This window comes from Notolepis coatsorum (genome assembly GCF_963971535.1).
Source record: "Notolepis coatsorum genome assembly, chromosome: 4".
NCBI lineage: Eukaryota > Metazoa > Chordata > Actinopteri > Aulopiformes > Paralepididae > Notolepis > Notolepis coatsorum.
In genome coordinates, this window is record NC_140168.1 from 59,031,624 (window position 1) to 59,052,813 (window position 21,190).

Below are 21,190 nucleotides of genomic sequence, written 5' to 3' on the forward strand. Positions count from 1 at the left end.
GAGGGGATTGGAGGGACTGTCAGACGTCAACGTATCAAAATATAAAGGGACTTGTTTTTTTGTGCTACTTTTAGTCAGAACTCACCCCAGTCAGAACACATGCGAGGGGAGCAGAACCCGCCGTCACATGCTGCATTCTGTTACTAGTAGGAGGGGACGATGTCTTCACTGTATTTTTCCCATTTGTTTCAATTTGTTTCCACTTGCCCAAAAAATACAGCAATGTGCTGCGGGTGCAGATAATTGAGAGTGCTGTCTCTCCCTCTCTGTATCTCTCGCTGTCTGCCTCACTGCCTCTCTGTATCTGTTTCTCTTGCTGTCTCTGTCTCTCTCTCTCTGCCTCTCCTTCTCTGTGTCCGTTTATCGGTTTGTCTCTCTCTCTCCTTCTCTCTATGTCTCCCTCTCTGTATCTCTTTATGTCTCTCTCTCCCTCTCTGTATCTCTTTATGTCTGTCTCTCCCTCTCTCTATGTCTCCCTCTCTGTATCTCTTTATCTCTCTCTCTCTCTCTCTCTCTCTCTCTCTCTCTCTGTATCTGTATCTGTTTCTCTCTCTCTCTCTGTATCTGTATCTGTTTCTCTTGCTGTCTCTCTCTCTCCTTCTGTCTCCCGCTCTCTGTGTCTCTCTCTTTCAGTCTCTTATCTCTCTCTCTCTCTCTCTCTCTCTCTCTTTCTCTCTCTCTCTGCCTCTCCCTTTCTGTATCTGTTTCTCTGTCTGTCTGTCTGTCTCTTTCTCTCTGTGTCTCTCTCTCTTTGTGTCTCTTTCTCCCGCTATCTCTGTGTCTCTTTCTCTCCCCATCTCTGTCGGTCTCTATCTCTCTGTCTCTCTCTCCCCTATCTCTCTATCTCTCTCTCTCTCTCTCTCTCTCTCTTGTGTATCTTTCTCCCGCTCTCTCTGTCTCTCTCTCACCCTCTGTCTGTCTCTATCTCTCTGTCTCTCCCCCCTCTCTATCTCTCTTTCTCACCCTCTGTGTGTGTGTCTCTCTCTCTCACCCTATGTCTCTCACACTCTGTATCTCTCTCTATCTCTCTCTGTTCTCTGTATCACCTCTCCTGCTTGAGAATTTCAAGTGATGCGGTTAAATTGAGTGTGAAATATTAGATTTTCAGCAGGTGTTTTTTCTTTTTAAGATAATAAAAAAGGAAGGGAAAAGGAAGGCTAACAATCTGACATCACAATGTTCCATATGACCTTGTTTCTCTGCCAGTCTCAAGCGTCAGGGTAGTTTCCACTGCTCTGCAAGAATAGCTACATATTTGACCTTCTACGCTTTTTCCGTCAATGAGAATTTGCATGAGAATTGCACGTAATCTGCTGATGTACACAGGAAAAGAATATTAATACAAAAGATAAGCAAAATCATTTTACCATTTTCGCTGGTGGCCATGGCTTTCCTGATTAATTCTTCATCTGGCTCCGTTTAAAAGGCTGATGCGCTATTTAGCAATGCTGATCCAGCTTATTCTGTAAGTCAACATTTGTATGTTGTTCTCCTGGTACTAGATGACTGGAGACATGAATACTGTATGTGTACCTAGGGCATAATACGTATTTGAGCATGCAAGAACATGCACAGTAACAGTGTTCCAAGCTACTTTAGAGTGTTTTCCCACAAATAACCCATGCTGTGTAATTATGATGATACAGATCAAACAGCACATAACCGTAGACCGTTAGTATACAGTGTATACACGCATTATCTGTTGCTGAGACACAGGTGTCCAATACATATTGGAATACAGGAGGATTCTGGGTACTAGCCCAGCGCATCCATTAGGCTGCCGTCTCCATGCCAACCCCATTAGCCCCAAATTATGGTTAGTGAGGATGACTCATTGACTCGCCCACCTCTGCCTTTAAAAAAAATTTATTCCTATAATAATTCTATAATTCAGTCCCTGAATTGCTTGAATTGAATTATTCTGCACATAATCACATTATCTAACAACAAAAGTCCTCTCAGATGACGGTTACCTGGATACAGTGATCAAATAGGATGTGTGTGTGTGTGTGTGTGTGTGTGTGGCTAATTGCATATCTGAGGGTACTTGACATGTAAATCATTTTTATAATAATAAACATTTGGACACCTCCTGAGCTAGTACAATGACCATCCCAGAGAAGACGTTTGCTTTGTAAGATGTTCCTATTGCACAGTAGAATGCAATGTAAATGTCTTAACTTCAGCTACTCATTTATCCTGATGTCACAGTTCACTCTGGATAATATGCAGGCTTGTTGAGTAACAGATTATGTGATGGAATAACAATAATCTGATTACAAAAATATGACATTGTAATCCATGACAGTTACGGTTAAAACACAGTAATCCGATTACAGATACAGACAAATCAAGTGATTACTCTTTGAAGAGATACAAGGCACTGTGAAATTATAAACATATGAAAGATCCCCTCCAGATGTATTTTAAGCGCTTAAATTGTTTTTTCTATATTGAATAGCAATTTGTATAAGTACAGTTTTTCCATCAAATTGTTCAGTAAACTACTGAAAATGGCTTAGCAGCCTCTCTACACCTGTACCCTCATTGTAAATGGAAGGATCTATGAATATGCAAATTGCAACAAACACCCAGTGATATTGACCATTTATTCCAAGTCAGCAGCTTATATTCCTTCAAGACATGTTAATACCTACTCATTAGTGACATCATGCGTGCAACGGATTTCAGGGCAGTACAGAGAAGCTCTCCCTCTCCAGGAGAAGAATGTGAAAAGGGGCACTTTGGTGACATGTTTTGCACAAATAACAATCTGTATAGTCAAACGTTACCGAGTGGAGGGGACCTTTAACACAATGCTTCACAACATTGGTTGTTGAGACTAGTTTCAGGCGATGACACTTCCAATTAAAGGCTGCGAATTGTAACACAGTGGTACATACGCCAGCACTTCAAAGACACTTCAGTGGGACACTGGGATAGGGGTAGTTGTTTAGAAGGGCAAAATGAAATTCAATAAAACAAAAAATTTATTTAATAATTTCAAAACGTGTCAAGTTGATCCACGTCTAAACAATGATGAGCATTGACTGAAAACACAACACAAGTACTGTGATTCATTCTATCATTCGCAATTAATACAAATGAAAAATACACAGCAATGCTAATCCGTAGGGGCTGTGGGAATGAGGAAATGCACGACAACATGGTCAGGGGAAGTACTTATCGGTCACACAGCAGTCTTCAATAACATTGATTGGTGATCCATGTCGTGAATACATTAAGTTCTCTGATGTGACGGCGTTGCTGACAGATGGCTCCTGGGAGAACACAGCTGTTTGTGAACAGGACTCGCATGCAGAGTTATCATGATGATTGATCGCGGCAAGCGTCAATCAAGACACGTCTGGAGGCACTTCATCTATTCCGACCGTCTACAAGAACTCACCGCATCCCAAAATAGTCAAGTCTTTAGTCCATAATGAGTTCTGTGACCAAAGTGAGACATTTCCTCTCCAATTTTACAGACTGCATGGGACTTGTGAAAAAAGCTAGCCTTGTTGCTCAAGGACGGATATAAATGATTGAATAAAACTCAAGGAAAACGCAGGTGCGCAGCTCTTGAAAGAAATACATTTAAAAAGGCTTGGAGATCATCACATGGAAGGAGATACACTTCAGGCACACTTGTGAGGAGCAGGAATAAAAACCACTTACATTTTCTAAAAAGCCATTTTATAAATAGTTAATTACAACGATAAAGAAAACAACCGGTTTAAACCTTTTAGGTCTTCAGGGTAAAATTAGGTCTTCATCAGGGTACCGGCAGGTTTTCATCAGGGTACCGTTAGGTCTTCATCAGGGTACCGTTAGGTCTTCATCAGGGTACCGTTAGGTCTTCATCAGGGTACCGTTAGGTCTTCATCAGGGTACCGTTAGGTCTTCATCAGGGTAGCGTTAGGTCTTCATCAGGGTACAGTTAGGTCTTCATCATGGTACCGTTAGGTCTTCATCAGGGTACAGTTAGGTCTTCATCAGGGTACAGTTAGGTCTTCATCAGGGTACCGTTAGGTCTTCATCAGGGTACAGTTAGGTCTTCATCAGGGTACCGTTAGGTCTTCATCAGGGTACCGTTAGGTCTTCATCAGGGTACCGTTAGGTCTTCATCAGGGTACCGGCAGGTCTTCATCAGGGTACCGTTAGGTCTTCATCAGGGTACCGTTAGGTCTTCATCAGGGTACCGTTAGGTCTTCATCAGGGTACCGTTAGGTCTTCATCAGGGTACCGTTAGGTCTTCATCAGGGTAGCGTTAGGTCTTCATCAGGGTACAGTTAGGTCTTCATCATGGTACCGTTAGGTCTTCATCAGGGTACAGTTAGGTCTTCATCAGGGTACAGTTAGGTCTTCATCAGGGTACCGTTAGGTCTTCATCAGGGTACAGTTAGGTCTTCATCAGGGTACCGTTAGGTCTTCATCAGGGTACCGTTAGGTCTTCATCAGGGTACCGTTAGGTCTTCATCATGGTACAGTTAGGTCTTCATCATGGTACCGTTAGGTCTTCATCAGGGTACAGTTAGGTCTTCATCAGGGTACCGTTAGGTCTTCATCAGGGTACCGTTATGTCTTCATCAGGGTACAGTTAGGTCTTCATCATGGTACAGTTAGGTCTTCATCAGGGTACCGTTAGGTCTTCATCAGGGTACAGTTAGGTCTTCATCAGGGTACCGTTAGGCAATGTTCCCTCTAATAATTTTTTGGTCTGAGCAAACACTCAAACCTCCTGAGCAGACATCAGCAACTACTGAGCAACATACGTCACCTGCCGATTAACCGGTTAGTTGATAAGCGGCGGTTTGTAAAAAATCTGAGAATCTTAATTTCCCTTAATGTCTAACATAAAAATATATACATTTTGCTGATACACAGAGAAATAATACAAAAAGGCATATATATTCCTTAATCTAATATTTATTTGACCATTGATTGACGATACAGAGCATAGTCCTTACTTTGGCGGCGGCGGTGTGAGTCGTGTCACTAACTTTTGTCTTTTTAGGAGGCTGACTAGTCATTATTTTATTAAGTGAATTATAATGCGACTTCAAGGGTGACCATATTGTGATTTTTTTTAAAGAGGACACTGCCTTCAGCCTCAAGATACTTAATCAAAGTTTACTCAAAGATGCCTTATCATTATAATATATTTAAAGTATACCTCCTCTGTATGGATATAAAATTATTGTTTAAATTATTTTATATAACAAAATAATATCTCTCTATAACCAAAGTTACTCAACATGCTGTATTATGCCTAAAGTAATCTATCTGACAAATCTCAAGAAAATAACTAAATCAACCTATGACAAAATAATATATATTTTCAAGTCTTACTAGACAAAATAAATAACAAGAAAAATATGATGTAATGTTCTAAATAATACCTCTTCTGTATTAGAAAATCCAGCTTTAAAAAATATATCTTTATCTTTTCAATGTAATGTAAATTATAAAACAGTAACCTCACAAAGATACTAATTTAAAAGTGCACTATGCAGTTTCAGATGTGTTGCAATTAGTGTACTAAACTAATTTATTACACACATAATCCTTATGATTGTATCATAAGCATCTTATCAAACCAAAACATAATTTTGAGGCATCAAAATAGTTTTCAATTATTTTCTTTCTCTCTCTGTATAGCTGCATTCTTCAATCAATTTGGTCAACTTTGCCATCAAACTCTCACCTTGCACTGCTTTGTTTGTAATGTTTTGCTGTGTCCATGTGAGCTTTGAGATCGCCAGCACCTTTATTAGACACATAAACATATGGTCAAGCTTTGCACGCGTTGCACTCCGCTTCCAATTAGTCTCGACCGGGATGATAAATTGGAAATTTTCTCTGCAGTTCATCTATAATGTACATTTTAGCGTTTGCATTGTGAGGAGCCAGCAATGCTGGTCGGATCTGTCCACTTCCTCATCTGTTGTGTGTGTCTGTGTGAGTGTGCAGTAGCGCTGCCCACAAAGCACTGAAAGCGGGGCTTCTCTTGGTAACGTCACACGCAACAGGTTACCGTTAGGGATGTCCCGATCAAATTGTTTTGCTCCCGATCCGATCCCGATCATGTGATTTTGAGTATCTACCGATACCGATCTTTCCCGATCCGATCAAAAAAATTTAATAAATAAATAAAAATAATATATATATATTTCTTTTTTATCCCAATTTCTCACATTACATTCACCCTCAATGTTAATGTTATCCAGGTGAAAAGTTAACTTCATTCAAGCGAGGCATTGCAATCCTTGACATAAATCATTTGATGTATAATTAAATCAAAGGAAATGCGTTTGGGTCTGAGAGTGTGGCTGGTCTGCCGTTCTGCAGCTGGATACTATTGGTTTGTTTTGGCAAAATTCTTCTGCTCTGTGTGACAATAAATAAATGAATGATGATATGCAATTTAAAACCAAAACTAAGGCCTCAGTATGAGTTTAAGACGTGAACATGGTCATGTTTGTTGAATAAAAAAAAAAAAGTAAAAAAAAGAAAAAAATCATTTTTTTTTTTTTTTTTTTGACCGATTTCAGATGTGCGCTGGAGCGTTTTGCCATGTGCGCGCGCGCACGGGCGCACCTTAGGGGGAACATTGCCGTTAGGTCTTCATCAGGGTACCGTTAGGTCTTCATCAGGGTACCATTAGGTCTTCATCAGGGTACCGTTAGGTCTTCATCATGGTACAGTTAGGTCTTCATCAGGGTACCGTTAGGTCTTCATCAGGGTACCGTTAGGTCTTCATCAGGGTACAGTTAGGTCTTCATCAGGGTACAGTTAGGTCTTCATCAGGGTACCGTTAGGTCTTCATCAGGGTACAGTTAGGTCTTCATCAGGGTACCATTAGGTCTTCATCAGGGTACCGTTAGGTCTTCATCATGGTACAGTTAGGTCTTCATCAGGGTACCGTTAGGTCTTCATCAGGGTACCGTTAGGTCTTCATCAGGGTACCGTTAGGTCTTCATCAGGGTACAGTTAGGTCTTCATCAGGGTACAGTTAGGTCTTCATCAGGGTACCGTTAGGTCTTCATCAGGGTACAGTTAGGTCTTCATCAGGGTACCGTTAGGTCTTCATCAGGGTACCGGCAGGTCTTCATCAGGGTACAGTTAGGTCTTCATCAGTGTAGTTAGGTCTTCATCAGGGTACAGTTAGGTCTTCATCAGGGTACAGTTAGGTCTTCATCAGGGTACAGTTAGGTCTTCATCAGTGTAGTTAGGTCTTCATCAGGGTACCGTTAGGTCTTCATCAGTGTAGTTAGGTCTTCATCAGGGTACAGTTAGGTCTTCATCAGTGTAGTTAGGTCTTCATCAGGGTACAGTTAGGTCTTCATCAGTGTAGTTAGGTCTTCATCAGGGTACAGTTAGGTCTTCATCAGGGTACAGTTATGTCTTCATCAGGGTACCGTTAGGTCTTCATCATGGTACAGTTAGGTCTTCATCAGGGTACCGTTAGGTCTTCATCAGGGTACCGTTAGGTCTTCATCATGGTACAGTTAGGTCTTCATCAGGGTAGTTAGGTCTTCATCAGGGTACAGTTAGGTCTTCATCATGGTACCGTTAGGTCTTCATCAGGGTACAGTTAGGTCTTCATCAGGGTACAGTTAGGTCTTCATCAGGGTACAGTTAGGTCTTCATCATGGTACAGTTAGGTCTTCATCATGGTACCGTTAGGTCTTCATCAGGGTACAGTTAGGTCTTCATCAGGGTACAGTTAGGTCTTCATCATGGTACAGTTAGGTCTTCATCAGGGTACCGTTAGGTCTTCATCAGGGTACCGTTAGGTCTTCATCATGGTACAGTTAGGTCTTCATCAGGGTACCGTTAGGTCTTCATCAGGGTACCGTTAGGTCTTCATCATGGTACAGTTAGGTCTTCATCAGGGTACAGTTAGGTCTTCATCAGGGTACAGTTAGGTCTTCATCAGTGTAGTTAGGTCTTCATCAGGGTACAGTTAGGTCTTCATCAGGGTACCGTTAGGTCTTCATCATGGTACCGTTAGGTCTTCATCAGGGTACAGTTAGGTCTTCATCAGGATACCGTTAGGTCTTCATCAGGGTACCGTTAGGTCTTCATCAGGGTACCGTTAGGTCTTCATCAGGGTACCGTTAGGTCTTCATCAGTGTAGTTAGGTCTTCATCAGGGTACCGTTAGGTCTTCATCAGGGTACCGTTAGGTCTTCATCAGGGTACCGTTAGGTCTTCATCAGTGTAGTTAGGTCTTCATCAGGGTACCGTTAGGTCTTCATCATGGTACAGTTAGGTCTTCATCAGTGTAGTTAGGTCTTCATCATGGTACAGTTAGGTCTTCATCAAGGTACCGTTACTGTAGATCTTCTTCAGGGTACCAGTGGGAAGACTGGCATTGCATTGTATGCCGTGTATTGTAATCTGGTGTGATTTTGCGCAAGCTCCCACGTGCGCACCCGTATTCCGATCCGCGCAATAATATTCACAGGGGTATGTCTGGTCATGCGAAACAAGTTCCCAATGCATTGTCCCGTGGGATTATGCCCTCCTGTGGCGAAATTAATTGAGGGGCAGATTTGCGGTGATGGAGAAATGAATCAGAAAGGTCTTTATTGCCAAGTAGTTTTCACATACAAGGAATTTGCTTTGGTAGTTTTCGGTGTGACATTAGCGGACAGACATTAATAACAGACAGATAATCCAATCAATAAAGAGGTGGAGTAAAATTCACGTTGTTATAGCAAGCCTCTTCCGTGTTTTGGTACAGTTGTTTGCACATTTTGCAATCGTTCCGTCGCCGTGGACGCTGATTAGCTCGCCAAACCACATTTTCAAGTGGTCCCGGACATGGAGCGAATCAGCGTCACCGGCGACAGAATGGAGCGTTCTCATTACACTACTTTTGGGGCGATTGTGCTCGGATTCGACCCCGGATGCCAAGTGGGAAAGCCCTCCAAGAGTGTCCCCCAAATGTGAGTGAGGTCTCTCTTTCCAGGTCTCCTAGCTAGTTACCTCTGTGAGAGCCCTCCAGCCATATTCTCTAACTATACTTTCATTCTGGGTTAATAAATTGTATTAACCGGATCTCCACTGACTGAGTACGTTATTACGGCTTCGGCTACTATCCACCACACTGGCTAAAACAGTCTCAGGTCCACATCCAAAAGAACACTGAACAGCTACGTCCACTGGACAAACGGACTACTGACGGATAGACTCTAAATGATCACATGAGCAGACACACAAAAGCACAAAAGTGTAATTTACACACCACACAAGCACATTTATTACACGCACAAACCGCTACTACTTACACTGTAGAATAATTCATTATTATTATTATTTTTTTTTTATCCGTGTGCATTGTTGTTTACAAATCTACTACGGTTGAGGAGCCAGGAATAACAAGCATCTGACATTTTTCTGAATGTATGTACATTTTAAAAAGATGTGACAATAAAATAATCGGAATCGGAATCAGAATAAGTAGTGAAAGTAGTTTACAACTATTTCATTGTATACAGTGCACAGTGTGCACATCCAGGTGGTAGACCTGCTGCAGGATACAGATAGGCTACACGTAAAGACTGAAGGCAAAACAACACCCATACACCCGAGCTCCAGGTACCGGGAATGCAAAATCTCAACCCATTTGCGTAAATGAAGACCCTGTTGGTTTGAAACATTGCGTTTTAGCCTAATCAATATTGGCAACTGTAACCCGGTATGCCGATTTCCTTCAATCTCCAAAATGTCATCTACTGTACGGCCACCTTGACACACCTTGGTTTTAATCGCCTGCTAGCATAAATTCCCCATGTAAATCAGGCCCTAACGGACAAACTCACCGGTTGTGTTTACATCAAAAGATTCCACATCAGCGATGCCGCTTCGACCTCTCCTTGTGTTCATACTCCTAGATCTAACTCTACATTAGCATATTTACGTGAATGAGTTTCTAAACCTGCCACCCGCAACCCCCCCCCCTCCCCCCCCCTTCCCAACCGCCAAAACTCACTGTCCTCCTCCGTCTGGAAGGTGACCTCGCGGCTCTCCTTCTTGCCCTCAGGGTTGGTCAGCGCCAGGCGGACGTGGACGGGCCGGAAGGGCGGCAGGTCCCGCAGGGTGAAGTGGGACGTGTTGCGCTCCGCCTGCAGACACTCGCGGACCGTGGCGTTGTTGCCGCCGATCTCGCCCGCCGGCGTGGAGTAGCGATAGCACAGCGAGAGCGAGTAGGTGTGGCAGCGGGTCAGGTTGTATCCCAGCGGCTCCCACTGCAGGGCCAGTTGGCGGGCCTGGATCTCCGTAGCCGTCAGGCCCCGCAAGGCACGCATGGGCTCTGGAGGAGGAGAGGGGAGGTAGAGGGAGAGAGAGAGAGAGATAGGGAAATATAGAGATAGAGGAGGGAGAGAGAGAGGAGGGAGAGGGGAGGGGAGGGAGAGAGATGAGGGAGATAGATGAGGGAGAGAGGGAGAAATAAATAGGAAGAGAGAGGGGAGGGAGAGAGAGAGATATATATTACATTGAAGGAGACCTTCTAGACTCCCCCACCCGCGTAACACACACACAAGCCCTGAACATACGGTTGGCCACACACTGCTAACACTAATGCACATAGTCATACACTGTATAATGATACCGTATAGTCTACTGTCTATTGTTTGATGTTCATAGCACTAAATGTATGGATTGGAGAGTGACACATATAGTCTACTGTCTATGGTCTGATGTAATGTACACAGTAAAAAATAAGATAAGATAAGATATAAGATATTCCTTTATTGATCCCCTTGGGGAAATTCAGGCATCATAGCAGCAAGGGGGAGGGGAGGGGAGGTACAGGTAGTAAAAACAAGCAGTGTAAACAATATAAAGTCAATATAATTAACTATCTAACTAACTGAAATATACAGTATTCACAGTATCACAGTATCACATAAGGTGCAGTATGCAATGCATAAGGTAGTGTTATTGTCCTTTTTAGGTTCCTAAAAGGTTCGTAGAGGGGGTGGGAGGGATTCTCCAGGATAGCAGCCAGCTTCCTTCTCATCCCCCTCTCTGCCATCACCTCTAGTCTGACCAGTTCGACTCCCACCACAGAGCTAGCCTTCCTCACTAGCTTGTTCAATTTGTTGGTGTCCTTTGAGTTGATGTAGCCCCCCAGCATGCCACAGCATAGAAGAGGACGCTGGCCACTACAGACTTGTAGAATGACTGCAGCAGTCTATTGCAAACATTGAAGGACCTGAGTCTCCTCAGGAAGAACAGCCTTCTCTGTCCCTTCCTGTAGAGGGCCTCTGTGTTGTCCGACCAGTCCAGTTTATTGTTCAGGTGTACCCCAAGGAACTTATATGACTCCACCACATCCACCTCGTCCCCTCGGATGGTGATGGGAATCGGGGGGGGGGGGGGGGGGGGGCTCTTCTTGCCCCTTCGGAAGTCCACCACCAGCTCCTTGGTTTTACTGGTGTTGAGTTGGAGGTGGTTGCTGTCGCTCCACCCCACAAAGCTCTCCACCAGGGCTCTATACTCCTCCTCATCGTCGTCGGTGATGTAGCTTACGATGGAGGAGTCGTCAGAGAACTTCTGCAGGTGGCACCCGCTTGAGTTGTGGCAGAAGTCTGAGGTATAGAGGGTGAAGAGGAAGAGTGACAGCACAGTTCCTTGGGGGGCACCGGTGTTGCTCACCAGTACGTCAGACTGAATGTCCTTTAGTCTGACGTACTGCGGTCTGTCAGTGAATTAGTCCTTGATCCAGGCCACAAAGCCGTGCTCCAGCTGCATCACAGAGAGCTTCTCCGCTAGCAGTGACGGCTGGATGGTGTTGAAGGCGCTGGAGAAATCAAAGAACATAATCCTCACTGAGCTGCGCGGCTTCTCCAGGTGCGTGTAAGCTCTGTGGAGCATATAGATGATGGCGTCCTCCACCCTGATGTTTGCCTGCAGGGGGTCGAGGGAGTCGAGGGAGTCACACACCAGGGGCTTGAGGTGTTGCAGAACCAGTCTCTCCAACGTCTTCATGACGTGTGACGTCAGAGCGACTGGCCTGTAGTTGCTGTCGCTGGAGACTGCATGCGCATTAGTCTACTGTTAATGTACATTTAATAATAATAATAATAATTACTTGAAATTATATAGCGCCTTTCACGTACCCAAGGCGCTTTACAATAAAAAGGGGGAGGAGGGAGGATGAACAGTTACCTAAACTAATAAACAAAATCCAAAAACAGAAGGGAGCAAACAGACCAGAACAAAAACAGAACAAAACAAAATAGAACAAACTGAATGAATAGGATGCTCAGGAGCATCAGAGACCATAGGCATGAGTGAAGAAGTAGGCCTTCAGCAGGTTTTTAAAGTGGGCAAGAGAATTAGCATTTCGGATGTCCATGGGGAGGGAGTTCCAAAGGGTGGGGGCAGTAACACTAAAAGCCCTGTCCCCGAAGGTCCGCAACCTGGCTTGTGGGATGGTGAGTAAGCCTGTGTCAGAGGAGCGGACATTCCGGGAGGGGGTGTAGGTGTGGAGAAGGTCGGATAGGTATTGAGGGGCAGTGGTGTGTAGGGATTTATATGTGAGTAGGAGGATCTTGAATGTGACACGATATTTTACAGGGAGCCAGTGAAGGTGTCTGAGGGTGGGGGTGATGTGCTGCCATTTTGTCCTAATACTTAGCGGTATGCTGATTTTGACAACAACGGTTAACCTTCTGTAGTGTGGTAGTGAAAGGTTAACCGTCTGTAGTGTGGTAGTGAAAGGTTAACCGTCTGTAGTGTAGTAGTGAAAGGGTTAACATTATGTAGTGTGGTAGTGAAAGGGTTAACATTCTGTAGTGTGGTAGTGAACGGTTAACCTTCTGTAGTGTGGTAGTGAAAGGTTAACCTTCTCTAGTGTGGTAGTGAAAGGTCAACCGTCTGTAGTGTGGTAGTGAAAGGTTACATTCTGTAGTGTGGTAGTGAAAGGTTAACCTTCTGTAGTGTGGTAGTGAAAGGTCAACCGTCTGTAGTGTGCTAGTGAAAGGTTACCTTCTGTAGTGTGGTAGTGAAAGGTTAACCTTCTCTAGTGTGGTAGTGAAAGGTTAACCGTCTGTACTGGTAGTGAAAGGTTAACCGTCTGCACTGGTAGTGAAAGGTTAACCTTCTCTAGTGTGGTAGTGAACGGGTTAACCTTCTCTAGTGTGGTAGTGAATGGGTTAAAGACACCCACTCTCTCAAAATGTTCAGGAAGCTTCCAGCACGAGGTAAAAATAATCCCCCGGCTTGGGCGTGCAGTTGGGCGGAAAAGGCCTCTACAACAAGTCAGCATTATTAATATCGTCTCTCCCTCCCTCCCCCGCTCCCTCCCTTTCTCCACTTTGTTCCCTGCAAAGCAGAGTGCTACAGCAGCGCCGTGGCAGAGTGGGAGCACGGCCCTGGCAGCTCGTCTGAACTGATGACGCCTAATTAGTGCTGTCATGTGCGTGTGTGTGTGTGTATGCGTGCATGTGTGTGTGTGTGTGTGTGTGTATGCGTGCGTGTGTGTGTGTGTGTGTGTGTGTGTGTGTGTGTGTGTGTGTGTGTATGCGTGCATGTGTGTGTGTGCATGCGTGTGTGTGTGTGTTTGTGTGTGTGTGTGTGTGTGTGTGTGTGTGTGTGTGTGTGTGTGTGTGTGTGAGGCTGAGACTGCAGAGCCTCGTCCCTGTCATGGAGAAGGGGGAAAAAACGTGCAATCTCTGTGCTGCTGTGGTTATTTTGGTCCCATTGGTTGGATGGTCAGGGATCAGGGATCATACAGCACACTACTGCTGAGGCATGAGACAGCCAGCACCCCCCCCCCCCCCCCCCCCCCACACACACACCCTCACAGCTTGAGTCCAGTCCACACAGCCCGGGGAGAACAAGGTTCAGCTGAGGGTTGTGAGGGGCGAGTTCGTGTGCGAAGCAGGACACCCGGGGGCACCCCCCGCCCCTTTTGCATCTAAAAGTGGAATACCAGTTAAATAATTCACATTGTTCCTATAGTCTAGATCTCTAGGCTAGTCAGATTATAATTCACATTGTTCCTATGGTCTCTCTTTAAAATAAATGTTAAAAAATAAACTCTTGTAACTCATATAACTGATGATTGTCTACAGAAAACAACACTCCTCTCTGTACTAGTATATTGTACTATGTCTGTATCGTGTTATGTTCTATATAACACGTCTTGTTTCATTTTATAGATTTATTTGTTTTGTTTTAGCTGGGTTCCTCTCAAAAGCAGTGGCTGTGGCTTATCCTGGGGTTTTCCTTTTCATACAAGTGAGTGAGTGAGTGAGTGAGTGAGTGAGTGAGTGAGTGAGTGAGTGAGTGAGTGAGTGAGTGAGTGAGTGAGTGAGTGAGTGAGTGAGTGAGTGAGTGAGTGAGTGAGTGAGTGAGTGAGTGAGTGAGTGTGTGTGTATGTGTGAGTGTACTGTATGTGTATGCGGATGTGTGTGCGTGTGTGTGTGTGTATATGTGTATTAGGGCTGTCACTTTAACAAAAAATGTAATTCGAAATTCATTTGAATTGTAGACAAGTTCGAATTTGAATTTCAATAAAAAAAGAAAAAACCTAAACCTAAAAAAAGTCTACGCTATTTTCAAGTTTTGGCTTTTTTTTTTTTTACCATGGTATGTTTCGTATTATTCTTTTCAGCACAGTCTCACCTATATGACCTGACCGTTTCTTTTATTTTTTTATCCACTTTTTCTGTATTTTCCTCCCATCCCAATTGAGTCGTTATGCCAATTCCCCCCTGCCCTTCCTAGTCGCGCATGTGCCCCCCACTGGTCGGTCTAGGGAGCCCTGAAGTCTATCACATGCGTCCTCCGATACATAGGAGACAGCCAGCAGCCTCTTTCACCTGACAGCGCGGACTCTCATTGGTGAAGTGTAGCGCGTGGGAAGTCACACTACCTTTACCATTTCCCTCCCTCGCTGTGCAGGTGCCCTGACCGACCTGTAGGAGTCGCTGTTTACAATGACCAGATTACCACCCACCGGCTTCCCTCCCGCTGACACTGCCAATTGTGTCAGTATGACGGCCGGCCAAGCCGGAGGCACCGCTGGCAGCCGGATTCGATACCAGTGTATCTGCGGTGGTAGACAGACGCTTAGTCCGCGGTGCTACCCGGCCGCACCCTGACCGCTTCTTTTTAATAATAATATTATTAAAAATAAAAATAAATTATTCTAATTCGAATTTCTCCCTTCAAGTTCGAAACTCATGTTTTTATGTAAATTTGAAATTTTATTCGAAATTCAAAAATAATGTGACAGCCCTAATGTGTGTGTGTGTGTGTGTGTTTGTGTGTGTTGTGTGTGTGTGTGTGTGTGTGTGTGTGTGTGTGTGTGTGTGTGTGTGTGTGTGTGTGTGTGTGTGTGTGTGTATGCGTGTGTGTGTTTCTCTACTACTACTACTGTCGACGTCTGCTAATCATAAAAGCTTGGGATGATGGTTCATTGGATCACGTTTGCAGTGCGAGACGGTTGCCGTGGCACACGTCACAGAGAGGTGCTGCACTGAGACACAGAGGTGCTGCACTGAGACACACAGAGGTGCTGAACTGAGACACAGATGTGCTGCACTGAGACACAGAGGTGCTGAACTGAGACACAGAGGTGCTGCACTGAGACACAGAGGTGCTGCACTGAGACACAGATGTGCTGCACTGAGACACAGAGGTGCTGAACTGAGACACAGAGGTGCTGCACTGAGACACAGAGGTGCTGCACTGAGACACAGAGGTTCTGCACTGAGACACAGCGGTTCTGCACTGAGACACATATGTGCTGAACTGAGACACATAGGTGCTGCACTGAGACACAGAGAGGTGCTGCACTGAGACACAGAGGTGCTGCACTGAGACACAGAGAGGTGCTGCACTGAGACACAGAGGTGCTGCACTGAGACACAGAGAGGTGCTGCACTGAGACACATAGGTGCTGCACTGAGACACAGAGGTTCTGCACTTATACACAGAGGTGCTGAACTGAGACACATAGGTGCTGCACTGAGACACAGAGGTGCTGAACTGAGACACACAGAGGTGCTGCACTGAGACACAGAGGTTCTGCACTGAGACACAGAGGTTCTGCACTGAGACACAGAGGTGCTGCACTGAGACACAGAAGTGCTGCACTGAGACACAGAGAGGTGCTGCACTGAGACACAGAGAGGTGCTGCACTGAGACACAGAGGTGCTGCACTGAGACACAGAGGTGCTGCACTGAGACACAGAGGTGAGACACAGTGGTGCTGCACTGAGACACAGAGGTGCTGCACTGAGACACAGAGGTGCTGCACTGAGACACAGAGGTGCTGCACTGAGACACAGTGGCACCACTTCACCTGATCCAATACGGTAAGTAAAGTAATCATTTCACTTTAGAAACGAGTGACGAGGAATGTATTACTTTTTCTTACTCTTGTGTGCAAGATATTCTTGGTAGAGGCGGAGGAGGAGGAAGATGAGGAGGAGGAGGATGGGTTGGAGTATCTCTTTCTTCCCTTTTTGGTAAATGACTGGCTCCTTTAGGATGTCTCCCATCTTCCCAGCAGGATATAAACAGGTCTGCAACCAGAGACATGCAGGACTGCTGCTGCTGTTCCATATCCAACTTTAAAGGTCCCCTCAAAAGCATGTTTTTCTCTACAGTTGATAGTGCCTGACTTAGTAGGGCATGCCTTTGACTCCACTGGGGGCGACAGTGACTCGGTAGGTAGAGCAGTCGTCTGGTAATCCGGAGGTTCCCGGTTCGATTCCCGCTTCTCCCAGGCAGCGTGTCCTTGAGCAAGACACTTAACCCCTAATTGCTCCCGATGAGCAGGTTGGCACCTTGCATGGTTGCCTCCGCCGTTGGTGTGTGAATGTGTGAAATGTGTGAATGAATGGGTAAAGTGTGAGGAACAAATTGTAAAGCGCTTTGGATGAAAGCTCTATATAAATGCAGCCATTTACCATTTATACAGATTGTTATTTGTGCAAAACTCTGTACCTCAAAATATATATATATAAATTGTTTGGGGAATCAGTGGGAGTGTGGGAGTGGCTATTGGCCTGGCAGAGCTTGTGTGTGTGTGTGTGTGTGTGTGTGTGTGTGTGTGTGTGTGTGTGTGTGTGTGTGTGTGTGTGTGTGTGTGTGTGCGTGCGTGCGTGTGTGTGTATTTCTGTTGTTTTGTGTTAAGGACCCCCTTGAAAATGAGATGGTTCATCTCAAGGAGTTAATCCTTCTAATACATTTCAATTTCAACTTAAAATGGGAGCCGCCTGTGTGATGTAACTAACCCTGTGAACCTATCGTGCTCACTGTCGCCCAGCTGTTCAAGCGGGCATCCAGGAAATGGATACTGGATCCTGAAATGGACACACATTTTCACCTCATCTCTTAGTTATAAAAAGATTGTGCAAACTAAGAAGTGTTGTGTTTGGGTGAAAAAAATCTTTAGAAAACCGTTTAGGTAGAAAAGGTGTAGGGATGCTGCTGAGCCATTTTCAGTCGTTTATTGAACATGTTTGGTGGAAAAACCATACAGAACAAATTGTTATTCAATATACAATATTTTTAGAATATTAAAAACACACGTGGAGGGGATCTTTAAAGCGCTGTGTCAGTGTGGAGGAGAGGGTCAAACTCTGCCATTTAACTCACCTAAGGGTGGGGGGGGTGGGGTGTCAGTCATACACTCTCCCATAATCAATATACAGTTAAGAGCTGCAATCCGCAATCTCCGATCTAAACTGTTAGCTAGGGAACAGTTTGGATCCAAATGTATTTCATGTTAACTATTGCTGCATTATTGCAAACATCACAACAGGAGATAAACGTGGCTCCTTTAAGAATGTTATTATTGTCACTTTGAAACTGTTTATATTTGCATAGTGTTCTTGAAGAGTTAGACTGTTTGTAGATGGAAAATAAGCTTGTTAGAACAGTCTTAGGTCTGTCTTACACACTGTTTACACACACTGCTGATGTAAACACCTTTTACGGCCTCAGAAGTCATAAAAAAACTCAAGTTCAGCGTGACTCATGTCACATAGCTGCTAGTCCTTGAACCAAAGGTTCAGACGATCAATTTTCAAGCCAATATATCACTTATATGGACAAAGTCACTTGTAGGCCGTGCTGCAATTACGGATCAGGCCTTCAAACAGCCAATCAGAGATAGGGAAGGGCTGAGCAGCAGGCCGGCCTGGAGTCAAAGGGTAAAAAATAAACACCCTGCTATATCTGTGATCAAAACCAGAAGCATCCGTTCAGGCGAATGACGAATGAAACGGCTCCAAATTGGAGATATAAACTGAAGACAAAATTGCTCCCTGTCTTGTCAAATTAATGATCTCAGACAAAAACACTGTCTGTGTGAGATCATTAGCGGCGCCCTGACAAAGGCAGAGATATTTATCTGTCCTGCTGCTCGCTCCCCCTGGGGGACGCAGCCTTGCATGTTGGGCAAAAGGAGCTGACAGCAGGCGGGCCGGGTGGACAGAAGACACTGACGGGTGCCAATCAAAGAGCGCGACAGGTGACAGCGGATGTCGTGTGGTGAACTTGACAAGAGCAACGGGGGGGGGGGGGTCACACAGAGCAGCAGGGGGGGGGGGGGGGGGGGGGTTCACACAGAGCAGCAGGGGGGGGGGGGGGGGGTCACACAGAGCAGCAGGGGGGGGTTCACACACGGTGCAGTTAAGACCCTGCTGCCACCTGAGTCATCTGTGGATTATAGAATAAGAAACTGCCAGGGGATAAATATATAGTATAATACTGTGTACAGGGCCATGCAATATAATATATAATATGCGATTAATCACAATGAACTATGGACAATATATGATTAATCACGATTCAATATTTTAATCTATAGACATCATATATAGGGTTGGGCATCGTTTGGATTTGAACGATTCCGGTTCCGATTCCGATTCTCCATTTCGATTCCTGTTCTAAACGATTCTCGGTTCCGATTCTTTGAGGTTCAGGTCAAAACAGGTCACAGCTTATTTCGAAGGAGATTTTTTATTTTATTTTTTTTTCAAAAAGAAAATCATACTATTCACATTTTCAGTTGACTTGATACAGTTTAATTTGGTTGCTGTACTGTAACTAGGGTATTAAAGTAAAAAAAAAAAAAAAATCGAAATTTAGAATCGAAATTCAAATATGTTACTTCCGGTTCCAGAACCGGAAGTTAGGAACCGGTTCCTATTAGAACCGGTTTTCGGTGCCCAACCCTAATCATATATTGTCCATAGTTAATTGTGATTAATTGCATAATAATCGCATATTTTTGTATCTGTTCAAATGGATCTTAAAGGGATATTTCCAAGTGTTTAGTACTCTAATCAACATGGGAGTGGACAGATATGCTTGTTTATTAAATAAAATAAATAATCAAAATGACAAATATTGTCCAGAAAAACAAATGTACTGCATTTAGCATGAAATAAATATGCTTCAAATAATCATAACATGGCAAAGCCAACAACATTTGGCCATATTGAACTGCTAAATGTAACATTACTCAGTAATATGAGTACTCACACAATGCAGTGTCACTACTCACACAAATCTCTCCCACCCCTTTTTAATACCACTTAATACCAACTTGCATGCCAATTTAAATTCTTGCGCTTTCCATACAAACTCTCGACAGACGCACCAAGCTCCCGGTAGCCGCGCAAAAAAACAACGACCTGAATACAAAAATATTTCATATAAAATATCATTTAAAAAAATTGTATACCTTAAATTCTATTTAAGACTTGTTTTTTTTAGTCACATATCCATATATGTCTGAATATATCTGTATATAATCCTTCTATATACGTACATACATATACACCTGCATATAAGATATAACCCATACAACTAACTAAGTACAATAATGCTGAATATATATATATATATATATATATATATATATATATATATATATATATATATATATATATATATATATATATATATACAGTATATATATATATATATATATATATATATATATATATATATATATATATATATATATATATATATATATATATATATATATATATATATATATATTATATATATATATATATATATATATATTATATATATCCACATCTGTCTGTACATACCTGCATATAATCATTTGCTGTCAGGTGATACATTTTTTTAATCTAATTAATTACAGGATTTGTAATTAATTAATCTAATTCATCACATTTTAATCGCATAACCATTTTATGCCTGATATTCTATATTCTATAATCATATTTCAAATTGCATGTGTCCGGATGGCAGAATTCAGTACTGTATCTACAAAACCTTCTGTTTAATCACCTTTCATCTATTAATTTGCTTAGATTTTTCAGGTCTGGTCAATTTGAGCATGGTGTTATTCACAGTCAAAGATAAAAGAAAATGATTGATATTCTCATTTGGTTCATTACAATTTACTCAAGCCTAGTAACAGACACAGTTTTTCTGACAAAAATAAAAAAAATATTACTTACCGGTATATATTGTTGGTGCTCCTTACATTTTGGTGGGTGCTCCTACATTTTTGCTGGTGCTCCCAACTTTTTGAAGTTGGGAGCACCAGTGCTACCAAGTAAATATTTAATTCCGAGCCCTGTCAAGGTATTCCATGTCTCAAGGAGCCCGTTACGAGACCCCCCCCCCCCCCCCTGACCAGGGGCTCGCCGGGTCTCTCAAGCCAATTATCCTGGGTTGTAAGCTAATAAACTTATGACAACAACTATGGTTCAAGTCATGGTTAATTCTTCCGCAAGCTACAAAAGGGACACTAAAGGTCTGTTCGCTCACCCGCACACTTAGTCCTGCTGATCAGCGGGGGTCCGGGGGCCCTGTGCCCCCCTCTCCGGCCTGGTGAGCAGGACGCTAATGCGGTACTCCGTGTCGGGCTCCAGGTGCCACACCTTGTAGGTGAGCGAGCCCACGCCGTGCGTCTCGGTCCACGGCGACTGGCTGGCCCGGTACTGGATCTCACGCCGGATGACGGGGCCGTCGCCCACGATGGAGTTGGTGTTGAGCTGGATGATCAGGTAGGTCGGCCCCGCCCGCAGAAGCTGGGGGGGCGCGATGGGCGTGGGAGGCACTGCCGGGGGGGGATGGACAGAGTGAGATAGGCATGAGATACAGTGTATAGGGAGGTGTAGTCTGACGTCACTTTAGTTTCCCGCGCAGTCCACCTGTA

General features: G+C 43.9%; 1 protein-coding gene across 1 annotated transcript in view; it reads right to left on the minus strand.

The window, feature by feature from the left end:
• ptprua (protein tyrosine phosphatase receptor type Ua) overlaps positions 1-21,190 on the minus strand; it is a gene marked incomplete at its 5' end in the record, with an annotated part of 205,691 nt that overhangs the window by 128,088 nt on the left and 56,413 nt on the right. Inside the window, 3 exon segments of the mRNA XM_084311954.1 lie at positions 10,003-10,323; positions 20,800-20,837; positions 20,839-21,091. Coding sequence (XP_084168080.1) covers positions 10,003-10,323; positions 20,800-20,837; positions 20,839-21,091 — 612 coding nt within the window.